The sequence below is a fragment of the Meleagris gallopavo genome, chromosome 1, assembly GCF_905368555.1.
Source record: "Meleagris gallopavo chromosome 1, MGAL_WU_HG_1.1, whole genome shotgun sequence".
In the NCBI taxonomy this organism is placed as follows: Eukaryota; Metazoa; Chordata; class Aves; order Galliformes; family Phasianidae; genus Meleagris; species Meleagris gallopavo.
Window position 1 is genome coordinate 96,499,445 of NC_139404.1, and position 12,742 is coordinate 96,512,186.

At 36.6% G+C, this 12,742-nt stretch overlaps 1 protein-coding gene across 5 annotated transcripts in view; it reads left to right on the forward strand.

The window, feature by feature from the left end:
- The window catches only part of LOC100546330 (multidrug resistance-associated protein 1-like), a 34,070-nt gene that overhangs the window by 1,296 nt on the left and 20,032 nt on the right, over window positions 1–12,742 (forward strand). For 4 of the 5 annotated variants that reach the window (XM_085241167.1, XM_085241163.1, XM_085241153.1 and 1 more), the window contains exons 2-8: window positions 321–382; window positions 3,700–3,841; window positions 4,921–5,078; window positions 6,108–6,285; window positions 8,537–8,791; window positions 10,738–10,803; window positions 11,400–11,537. In XM_085241167.1, the coding sequence (XP_085097293.1) occupies window positions 321–382; window positions 3,700–3,841; window positions 4,921–5,078; window positions 6,108–6,285; window positions 8,537–8,791; window positions 10,738–10,803; window positions 11,400–11,537 (999 nt within the window). Of the gene's footprint in view, window positions 1–320; window positions 383–3,699; window positions 3,842–4,920; window positions 5,079–6,107; window positions 6,286–8,536; window positions 8,792–10,737; window positions 10,804–11,399; window positions 11,538–12,742 lie in introns of those variants that run through there. The other variant, XM_085241175.1, reaches the window with a different exon arrangement.

Sequence of the window (12,742 nt, forward strand, 5' to 3'; positions counted from 1 at the left end):
CAGAATTGTGCATCTTGGACATGCTTTCCTGTTGGTGTAGTACTCCACAGTGTACATAAACAGTACAAAATCAAGCTAAGGTGGTGGTTAATCATCCTCTCACAGCATGGTAAGTCCATACATCTGTCATTTGTCGTGTCTTGTGTGGGAAAAAAAAGTATAAGTATTATAGCTTGCAATTAAATATCTCCTGAAAACAATTAAATATTTCCTGACAAGGATTAAAGAATAAAATGAGGAAAAAATTTATTTAATATTTCAAGTAACATTAATAATTTTTCCCTTTTTTATTACTTTTCTTTCTTCTTTTTTAATAACAGAAATGCAGCCCTGAAGAAAATGTTTCTTGCATCAATAAATTAACGTATTCCTGGTTTAGCAGGTAAGAATTCAATAAATAGCTTGTTGATTTTTACTGATGCTCTCTCAGTAAGAGGGTGCACACATTCCACACCATCATTCAGGCTGGATCTGTAGCCTGAACTCAAGATTGCTGTTTTCTTGTTGTATAAAAATCAAAGTTTACAATTCTTAGGGATCATATTCAAATATTTTATAGAATACTGTTGTATGTATGTATAGTATATGTAATGTATAAAGTTAATACTTGTTTTATATGTTATTTAGTATCTATTTAAAACATGATTTTTTGATAATTGGAATCAGTGTTCTTTTCACAACAGAAACTACTTGTAGGCAACAGGATTTAAACAGCCAGATTAGGCTTTCCTTTTTGATTTGTTACTTTTATTTTGTAAAAATTTGGTAATATGAATAAATAAATAAATAAATAAATAAAGGTTTTCTTTGTGCTTTATTTGCTAGATCTCCAGGAACATATATTCAGTAGTTCATTTCAGTGCATTTAGGAAGTAGCCAATGTCAGACTTGTTTTCCTTTCTCTTACATGTTAGGCCAAATGCCATTACTCTTGAACTCTTGTTCAAAAAAACCAGTAGAGTCCCTCTGCTTCTTAGAAATTCTTTCACTCAAAAATAGGAACTGAAAGTTCAGCTACATCAAGCCATACAGCTTCCTGTCAGTGTTTTGGATAGTAGTTGAAACAATCTCATGTGTTACATCTTGTGACTATTTGTAACATTTTCCTAATTCCTTTTAAATTGTTTGAATCACACCCACACAATTACAGTAAAAACTGTAATTGAGAAAAAAATATTTTGAGTATTGGAACTATTTCTTGCTTTATTCAATATTGTTAGTTTAAACAAAAGCTGAAAATGATATCTGTACTTTATAAGCTGAGACTGAAAGAATCAGACTGTCTAATGCATTGAGTGTAACTCCAACAGGGCCAGAGTTTAGGAATTCAGCCATCATTTTCTGAGTAACCATGCTTTTTATCAGTCACAGAATCATTAAGGTTGGAAAAATACCTGTAAGATCATCTAGTTCAACTATCAACCTACCACCAATATTGCCTGCTAAACCATATCTCTAAATACCATATCTACATGTTGCTTTAAAGCCTCCAGGGACAGTGACTTCATCACCTCCCTGGGCAGCCCATTCCTGTGCTTGACCACTATTTCTGAGAATACGTTTTTCCTAATACCCAGCCTGAACCTCCTCTGGTGCAAATTGAAACCTTTACCTCTCATCACTGGTTACCTGGAAGAAGAGGCTAACCCTCACCTTGCTACAACCTCCTTTCAGGTCATTGTAGCGAGCAGTAATGTCTCCCTTATGCTTCTTCCAGACTAAACCCATGTTCAGCTGCTCCCCATAAGACTTCAGCTCCAGACCACTTATCACTGCCCTTCTTTGGACGTGCTCCTGGGCTTTGATGTCTTTTTTGTAGTGGAGAGCTGAACATAGTACTGAAACTAGTACTGAAACTGAACATAGTACTCGAGGTGCGGCCTCACCAGAGCGGAGTACAGGGAGATGATCACCTCCTTGCTCCTGCTGGCTGCATTATTTCTGATGCAAGCCAGAATGCCATTGGCCGCTTTGACCACCTCAGCACACTGGTGACACACATTCAGCCAGCTGTCAACAAGCACCTCCAAATCCTTTTCCTCCTCGTAGACTTCCAGTCACTCTGCCCCAAGCCTGTAGCCTTGACTGAGGTTGTTGTGGCTGAAGTGCAAGACCCAGCACTTGGTCATGTTGAACTTCATCCCACTGGCCTCAGCTCAGCTATCCAGCCTGTCCAGATATTTCTGTAGGGCCTTCCTCCTCCCATGTGGATTGACTCTTCCTCCCAACTTGGTGCCACCTACAAACGTACTGAGGGTGCACTCAATTCCCTAATCCAGATTGTTTGTAAAGATATTAAACAGGACTAGCCTAGGTACCAACCCCTTAGGAACCACCTGTTACTGGACGCCAGCTGGATTTAACTCCGTTCACACCATTCACCAGTTCTTGCATTCTATATATTTAAAAGTATGTAGTATACTGACTGCAACATGTTAAAATGATAGTTGGTCATTATGTCACAAGGTGTCGAAGTGGGGATAGCTTCTGTGGTTTTTAACCACTTGCACAATGGTTAACGAAAGTAGAGATGGAGGGGAATATGATTTCAGTTCCGATCAGTTAGGATGTGCTTCACTGTGAAGTAATTAATGGGATGCAGTCAAACTAATAATATAAATGTTAGGTATGGTCATTTTTCCCAAACAGCAATAAATTGTTAAGTATAAACTTGTACCTCGCCCTGGGGGACACGTGGGGATAGTAAAGACCACTCCCACTAGAATTTTGTTACCAAAGTCTTTCTGAGTCTTATTTTCCATCCTTTGCTAAGCACGATGGCACACACATTAGCATGAAGCCCAGTGCTGGCAGAGAGGCATACATTGGGAGTGCACTCTTGAGAAGATGGACTCTGCATCTGCATTTCAGCCCTCAGAGAGTGAAGTTCCTAGCAGCGTAAAGGCATTAGTGCTGCCACTGTCACGGCGCCCGCCCGTATCCCAGCATGTGTCTCTTGATGCTTCTTAGCTGTTTAGGGCTTTCTCTGAGATGAAAGACATTGTCAATATAAGTCTCTTTGCGTTTTTCCCACCTCAGAAATGGGACACTGATTTTCTTTAAGTTCCCTGAAATGTCTGCTCATCAGAAAATACACATCATCTATTACTCTTCAAAATGGAGTTCCTGTAGGTCCAGTGTATTCATCAGCCCTATTTTGTCACTTTCAAGAACAATTTCTCATCTGTTTTAACAAATAAGTAAAAAACAGCACTTTGCTGAAACAAAATTATAACACATGAGGATCTCCTGTAAGGAAACTTCCATCATACCTGTGCTGAAACCCAGCTCATTAAGGTTGTTACCTTGGTTAAAAATAAGTTGCGACATAATGCAGTCCGATGATTTATTGATTTATTAAAAAGGGGTATTTAATTTCCAGTTGTAAAAGTAACTGGGTAGTGATGCTATGCAAGTTTATTCATTAAATATTCTATTTTCATGTGAGAATATGTGGGATCAGAAACGTAGACAGACTTTGAAAGTAGAAAGTTTTCTCAGGGTTTGCTGTTCAGATGTGACAGTGTGTTTGGGCTCTTCATATGTCAGGTTGATTTCAGTTGTCAGGATTACACCTATTATTTTGAATATAGATTGTACTTAGATACCCTAAATGATATAATTAAATTTGGAATTACTCTTTTGGTTTGCTTAGTTTGCTGTATTTCATGCTGTCTAAATTCATTCCTTTTTTTTCAGACTAATATCTATAGGCTATAAAAAGCCTCTGGAAAGAGATGACCTGTTTGAACTGAATGAAAGTGATTCACCGTACAGTGTGGGTCCTAACTTTGAAAAGCAATGGAGAAAAGAAATCCAGAAGTCTTCTGCGGGATTGACGGTAGTGAGAATTCTGAAAATAAGCAAAATCCTTTTCTAAATTTAAAGAGACTAGAAGCTAGAGATGATTTTTTAAATTCCTGTTTTTTTGTTGAAGAGACTACTTGCTGTAAATTGCAAAGACCAATCAGTATTGTGATCTGTGATCTCTAATGTGGCGATAGGATTTTTCTTAGTTATACAAACCCAAATGTATCTCTTACAAAAAAAATCCAGTAACATTTTAACATATCAAGTGGTGTGGAAATTACCACCACTTTTGCTTTGTTGATTAAGCACCATATGTTTTAAATGTCTTAATACTTCCTGGTTTGTCTTCTGTATGTCTGGTGTTTAGAGAAATCCATTATTGGCTTATTTACCAGTGGATGCTCTGACCTGGAGAACACACAAAGCAAGCTTCAGTTTCCTTTAATTTCATCAATATTGAGTCTTACAAATATTTTGTTTGTTTTCCTTGAGTTTGCCTGTGTGATTTTCATATAAGAACTTGGCATTTTCAGTCAGAGTTTTTCTTTTGTTCTTGATGTTAAAATACACTAACTGCTGCATGATGCCAGGATATTCACAGGAGAGAGCTTAACCTGTAAATCTAATAAGAGTGTAACTTTTATTTTTGAATTACTGAGAAGAGGACTGCTCTTGCAGTCTGGCTTTACTGTATCTATTGAGTATTTTTCATTTATTTCTAGATTTGTTTTTTCTTCCACTGTTGAGAAATCTATTGAAGCACTTTCTACTGAAGCGTTAAAAAGCACTTTTCATTAAGGATTATTTTTAATTCATTAAGGATTATTTTTAATTCTGATATTAGTATTATGTGGTTATCCATCTTGTCTGTAAAAAATATTCTGTCCTTCATTATTGTGATAATTAAGAGCAGCTAAAGCTTTTTTTGAGCCAGATTTAGTAAAACCAAAGTTCATTTCTTACCCCAAAGCAGTTCTTCTGTTCTGATTGCTAGAAATGTCCTTCAGAACATAAGTACAATAATGATTTTAAGTGTACACTTGTTTAATAATGTGATTTAGTGGGGCAAAATAATTTCCTAATTCTATACATATTCTTGTAATCTTTCAGGATTCTTATATTGGAAGAATACTATTTAAGTCAAGAAGTTTCTATAAACCATCTTTGATTTTTCCACTGTGGCAAACATTTAAGTTTTTGTTGCTCAAAGTTGCATTTTTAAAAGCTGCAGCTGACATTCTGGCTTTCATGAGTCCACAAATAATGAAGTAAGTTTTTGATGCATTTCACCTTACGTTCAGAGAGCAACAGTAGAAGTCAAGCTGAATGCTTACCAATATCAAAGCCAAACTGAACAGCTTAGATGTAATGATTGGTGGGCTCTTTGTTGGGTTTTGTTTGTTTGTTTGTTTGTTTGTTTGTTTTTCAGTAATTATCTGTAAATTATCTAATGAAGAAAAGCTCAAAGAGATCAGGAATTTCGTGGTCAAAAAGTTGAGACAAAGGCAGTATAAGACTTGCTTCCACAGCACTGAATATAATCAAATACAAAACCAGATATTAAAATATATATATATATGTAACTTTTCTACTTTTTGTCAATATTTTTGGATCTCTGTTTTTCAACAAAATATTTAAATATACGTTCATACCTACAGTTTCAACATTTCAGGGAAAAGTGTGGCAACTCATCTGTAACATTATTGGTAACATGAGGCAGATGGAAGTCATCTTTAGGTATTTGCTTAGCATAGAGGTGTTAAGAATTTTTCAAAGAAAAATGGTAACGAACAGAAATATTGTTAACCTCCATACTACATCCTGTGTCAGTGTAATTTGTTGTAACCTGAGATGTTAAGCAAAAGTATTGTGGTTGCTGGTTATTTAAGACAATCTTTTACTAGCACCAAAATAAGAATTAATTTTCCTTAAGATTTTTTTCTCTATCTCACTTTGGTGGATGGTATTAGAAGCTTTTGTAACTATAAGCATCTAATTAAAATGTCTTTTTTTTTTTTTTGCCATTCTTTATTTGTACTGTGTTCTCTGTGAAGTCAGTGTAGCTGATTAATTTGTAGAATAGTGTTTGAGAATTGTTTCTAGGGTAACAAATTGGAAAGCACAGATATCTGTTTTTAATGTGGTTTTCTTCATGACCTTCCACCATACCTGGACTTAAATCCACCATAAATTGACTTAATTAAACAAGTTGCCAGTGTGTTCCTTTACTGAGCGTTCTATTGTCAGATGTTGACTGTATGCACAGAATTCTAAAATCATTTTTGTTTCCTTTTCAGATCAATGATAACTGTAAGTGAAGATCACACGAGTTCACATGGGAGTGGATATGGCTATGCTATTGCCCTGTTTTTTGTAGTTCTTTCACAAACTCTCCTGCATCAATTATACCAGCGTAACAACATGCTTACTGCTGTCAAAGTCAAGACTGCTGTCGTTGGCTTGATATACAAGAAGGTGATACAGTCTTCTGATTTTCTTTCACAACAAAAATTTAAAATAAGTGTTTAAAGATAATGCATTTACCAGTATGATCAGAACCCAAGATATTAGAAACTGGTGTCAGGCTAACAGATTGACTTTATATTTTGACAATTGTTTGTTTAAGAATTTGGAATTTCAGCAGTGTTTCTACTATATGGCTCTAATGGAATGGCTTGGGTTGGAAGGCACCACAAGGATCATCAAGTTTCAACCCCCAGCCACAGGCAGGATCACCAACCTCCAGATCTGGTACTAGACCAGGTTGCCCAGGGCCCCATCCAATCTGGCCTTGAACATCTCCAGGGATGGAGCATCCACAGCCTCTCTTGGAAGCCTGTTCCAGCACCTCACCATTGTCATAGTGAAGAACTTCCCCCTGACATCTTACCTAAACCTTCCCTCCTTGAGCTTAAAACTATTCCCCTTTATCATTATCTACGCTTGTAAGAAAGTGATTGCCCTCCTTTTTTTAAACCCATTTTAAATACTGAAAGGCTGCAATGAGGTCTCATCACAATCTTCTCTTTTCCAGACTGAACAAGTTCCCTCAGCCTGTCTTCATAGGGAGGTGCTCCAGCCCTCTGAGCACCTTTGTGGCCCTTCTCTAGACCCTCTCCAACAGCTCCACATCTCTTCTGTACGGAGGCCCCAGACCTGGGCACATTACTCCAGATGGGGCCCCATGAGGGCAGAGTAGAGAGGGACAATCACCTCCCTGTCCCTGCTGGCCACCCCTCTTCTTTTGGAGCCCAGGATACCATTGGCTTTCCAAGCTGCAATAGCACAATAGTGTTAGTTAAATACTTTTATTTAATCATGCAATTAAATATTTTTGTCAGCCACCTGTGCAGAGATGTTGGGCATATGGGCATATAATGTAGAAACTGAACTCTTCCTGTTTTTGTTATATTTAGACTGGATATAAGGAAGGAGATTCTCACAGTGAGGATGGTGAGATAGTGGAACAGGCTGTCTAGGGAAGTTGCGACCCATCAGTGGAAATGTTCAGTGTTGGGTTGGATGGGACTTTGAGCAATCTTATCTAGTGAGAGATGTCGGTGCCCATGGCAGTGGGGTGGAGTAGGTGATTTTTAAGCGTCTCAAACAGTTCTAGGATTCTGTGATCATGAGTTAACCTTCCCAAATTTACTGAATGAACTGGGAAAGCATGTTAGGCTGGATGTCCAGGGAAAAAGCAAGGACATATAGACATATACAGTCACTTTTTTTACTATGTAAATTAAAATAACGTTAAAGCATTTATTATACTACTAATATATACCATATGAGATGAAGCTGGTTTCTCAGTGCTGCACCTTTGCTTTATTACAAACATGACACATTGGAATTTGTACTGCAATATTTGATGATGAAGCAAGAGTCAGGGAAGACGAGACACAATCCAGACCTGAAATAAATACAATCCAGATCTGAAATAAATAACATTTATTTGTCAATTTAAATTTAAATTTAAAATTGTCTCTTAAATTGCCTCTTTTTCTCAAATAGATTTAAACAAGTCTTTTGGTATAGACTTCCCAGGTTTTTTCTGAACCAGTATACAATGTTTTGCTTGTTAGCTGCAACTCAGGAAAACAGGAAAATTCATTCTTTCATGTCACATACGAGGGTATGTCAGTGCATCACATCATGAGCAAGGGAATAGTATGAGGCTACAGTTGGGGTAAACATGTATTCTGGCAAGTTTCCACAGCTACAGGGCAGAGAGTCAACTTGGTTCACTCTTTGAATATAGTCAGTCAGTGAATGCCGGATCGGGTTGTGCTTTGCTTCTGGAATGATGCAAAATGATGGTGGAGTGAGTTGCTGTGACACTGTCTTTTTATGTAAAAGAGTTGCAGGTGGCACAGTGGATAAATATGAGGTCCTTAGAGAGGATGTATGTGTGTGTGTGTGTGTTCTGTCTGTGTATCTGTCCTCAGATACCTGGACATGTAATGTCAGATTGCCACACTGGGATTATACCTGTGCTTGGTATGAAGCTTGCTGTTCTTGGCTCCCACACCAGCCCAAAGCTGAGGTCTTCTGAGCTCTCTTTGAGCTGGTATCTATTTATTTACCATTAAGTGTTACAAGTGTGTTTCACTAAGTTCAGCTTTGTTTTACTGTTCGTCATCCTTTGCTTTTAGCTTCTTCTGGGAAAATAAACCCATCAAAATTCTTGATTTTTGCAACTTTTACCCTCTGTATTTTCTGGGTGCAGGCCTTAACTTTAGCCAATTTCTCACGACGAAGGTATACAACTGGAGAGATGGTTAACCTGATGTCAGCAGATGCTCAGCAACTCATGGAGCTAATTGTAAACATCAACCTGTTGTGGTCAGCACCTTTTCAGATCATCATGGCTGTCATCTTCCTCTGGAAAGAACTTGGCCCCTCAGTCCTAGCCGGTGTAGCAGTGCTTCTTTTGGTCATACCTCTTAATGCACTTATTGCAGCCAAAGTAAAAACTCTGCAGGTGAGACATTTTAATAGATGTGATAATGAGGAATTTAATTGTCATAATGCAGGAATGAAGAAGAGAGGAAGTGTTAAATTGTTTAATAGTATATAAATACTATTGATATGTCAAAGTTAAAAACATAACAATAACCCAGAACTGCAGATATTTTTTACTGAGAATGGGAGCACAACTTTATAAGAACACCATCTATTTGATAGCTAAATTAGAATTTAGATGCATGCCTAACTTTTCATTATACTAAAACAGTACTTTTGTATTAGTAATAATTACTATATGACTCACTGTAGATAGCAGTTATGGTTTTTTCCATTTGAGTTAATTCTTTTAAATAAGGGATTTTATATGAGATTGTGGCCCTCTTCCACCTCTATTATTTGGGCTAAGCAGCTCTTTCAAACTTAGTACCTTTTCCTGAGGTTATGAGAAATCCCACAGAGGTGCTCCTATTTCTTTTCTGCTTTTCTCATGCTGCAGTTCTCTGCATTGCTTTTTACTGTGCCTGATGATTTCTGTGAGGTCCATTGAGAAAAAAAGTGTTATAATGCTAAGTGTTGTGTTGTTATCAAGACAAATGCCAGTCTCTGTGTTATTTTTGCCTTTGGTAATGCAACATACAGTGAATACTCTTTTGTGGATCTGTATATTCTATTGTAAAGCTGTGATACAGACACTGCAGTAAAAGCCCTCACCTCTTTTGCAGTCACAGCAGGTACATTTGCACTTAGATCCCTACTGTGTTAAGAGAGAAGGAAAAAATACAAAGGATAACAAAATAACTGTTTAGAAGTTTGCAACTTGTATTTGCAAAGACTTGGGAGGTGTAAAGGGCTTGTTAATTAGTATTTTATAAATGTTTTATGCAGAACAGACTGCGTAGCACAGTGTAGCGCAGGAGTGAGAATAATTTCTTCATTTCTTTGATTGGTTCTTTCAATAACAAGGTATTAATTAGTAATGGAGGGAATGGCTTCAAGTTGTACCACGGGAGGATCAGATATCAGGAAGTATTTCTTCATGGAAAGAGTGATGAGGCATCAGAATAGGCTACCCAAGGAGGTGGTGCAGTTGCCATCCTTGGAGGTATTTAAGAGGTACCTGCATATGATGCTTAAGGATGTGATTTATACATGGACTTCATAGTTAGGTTGATGGTTGAACTTGATTAATTGATACGTTGTGTATATTGATATTCATACACGTGTATAGTGGCATAATATATTAATGCTTTATCTGTATTGACATGCATAGCAATTTTGAAGATCAAAAATGTATTACCATTCCTGAACACTTGGGAACCGGAAACCTGTTAGGGCATTTCAGGACATAGAGGGAGCCTACAGGAAAGATTAGGAGAGTTTTTGTCAGGGAGTGCAGTGGTAGGACAAGGGGGAATAGTTTTAAACTAAAAGAGGGAAAAATTAGATTAGACATTAGAAGGAAATCATTTACTCAGAGGGCAGTGAGGTGCTGGCACAGCTGCCCAGAGAAGCTGTGGTGCTCCATGCCTGGAGGCGCTCAAGGCCAGGTTGGATGGAGCCCTGGGCAGCTGTACTGGTGGGGGGCAGCCCTGCACATGGCAGGAGGCTTGAGACTATGTGGTCTTAAAGGTCTCCCTACTCAAACAAAACCTATGGTACCGTGTTTCTATGATTTTAAGTCAATAGAAAAAAATAATGATACCAGAGGAAAAAAAATAAGAATTTAAATGCACTCCGTAAGATATTTTAGGGAAAAAAATGTTTTTATAATGTATTTAATTAACCTTTATCTATGTAATGAATTGTAGAACTACACATATATCTGAACATGGTGTAACTGCAGTGCTGTTGTGTTTTTCAGGCAAAACTAGCATAACATATATGTATTCACTAAATACACCACATATTTTACTTCTTTATTTTCCTCACTGAAAAATGGGAACATTGTTATCTTTTAACCAGAAAAGCCAGATGAAATATTCAGATCAGCGAGTCAAATTACTGAATGAAATGTTACATGGAATAAAGGTAATGCTACAACTAATGAATTGTGAAATTTGTTTTAGCTGTGTTTTATTAGCTTTTGAACTTTTAAGACAAGTTATTAAAAAAAAAATAGGGATCTTTGAGTAATCTTTCAGCAGATAATGATTGAAAATAAAAAAGAAGACATTTTAACATAATGTACTTAAAGTGTTTTTTTGAAAAATATTTACTGATTTGACTTGAAAAACTGATTACCTGTTATGCATTAATTTTACTACCACATTTTTTTGTAGAACATAAAATGTGTTGATAGCTGTCTGAAAACCTTGACCAGAGTGAAATTTTGGTGTGCAGGGAAAATGCTTTTTAAAACAGACTACCTGAATTTGTTATTTATATTGTTCGGAAGTAAACTAATTTATTGTTTATGACACATTGGGAATATATTGAAATGTGTAGGATAAGGGGAAACTGGAACATATTTTCCATAAGAACAAGCTAATTTTGAGTTATCTTGGGTCTAACTTTTGTTTATTGAAATTTTTACAGTTTGATGTTGCTGAATCTTTGAAAATGGCATTTGGAGCTTAATCTTATTTTGTGAAGCATGATCACTGCTTTTTCTTTCATTTAAATAGATCCTCAAACTTTATGCATGGGAACCTTCATATCAAAGGAAGGTCATGGACATTAGAGAACGTGAAGTGGATGTTTTGAAGTCATCAGGATATCTGAAGACTTACTCCATGTTAACCTTGACCTGTATTCCTTTTATGGTTTGTTTTATAAAAGTATTCTTTCAAGCAGAACTGTTGCTCATGTTGCCAGTTGCTGTAGTTGCTGAATGGATCAAAAATGTTGCCTCACAGTATCACAAAAATACAATATATGATGAGAGTGGAATGAGACAAAGAGATCATAGATTAACTAAGCTTTTGGAGACCTCTGTTTAAAAGCAAGAAATCAAATCCGCATCTCATGAAGCTCATTTTGCTGTTTTAATCATGCGGTTGTTTTCTATGCAATAGAAACATTCTACTTTATATTTCTTCTGTTCTAAGAAGATGCATTTTCAATCTGAAATTTTTAGCAGTCCCTTTCCAAATGCTCACCTGCTAAATAAATGAAAAAATAAAATGAATATGAGACAAATTCATCCCAGCCTTGTTTCAGCTGAATTGGAAGGCATTTGTGTCTTTGGCATTCAGGAAGGCATTTGTGCCTTTGAATCTTTATGTCTCTCTGTTAAACTCCAATGGAAAGTAAAAGGATCAAACTGCAACTTTCTTTAGGTATAAATGAACACTCTTCAGATCAGCTACACCAACTGAAATCTTCAAGTGCTTAACTTGCAATATTAACAGGTGAGGAGGAATATTCCTTATGAATAGTGAAAGGGAGGATTAAGGCTGTCCAGTCTGTTAATGTTAATAACTTCAAGCAGTGGGTCAGAAAAATTTGTGAAGTTAAAATTAACTATACTGAAATTACTCAATTTATTCTTTAGCAATTTCATATGATTCCTTCTTGTTTAGGGTTCCTAGTTTAGTTTAAGACTCCTCCTATACTCAAGAAAAAGCGCGAGAGACACCACAGGACAGGTTCTTAACTTCAGGCTTTTTTGGGTGATTCTGAAGGCTTGAACATCTGTTGTGTAGGAGGCCAGTGTATTTTCTGATGATGACAGACTACAATTTTGGGGAGAAAAAAAAATTCCAAGTGGTAAAAATATCTGTTGTAAATAATTTTACTATGATACTGTGACCGGTAGGAATAACTAAATACCAATAGGAAAAACTAAAAACAAAGTAAATTTCCTGAAACATCATTTGAGTGTTTTTAAAGGGAAGAAATCAATTCTTGAGGTAGGAAAATTATTTCATACAGTTTTGTAAGATCCAGTTGGATCAACCACAGTAGGCAGGTATTTTACTTGCTGAAATTGTAGTATTTCTGCACACAGCATTGCAGACAAGTGCAG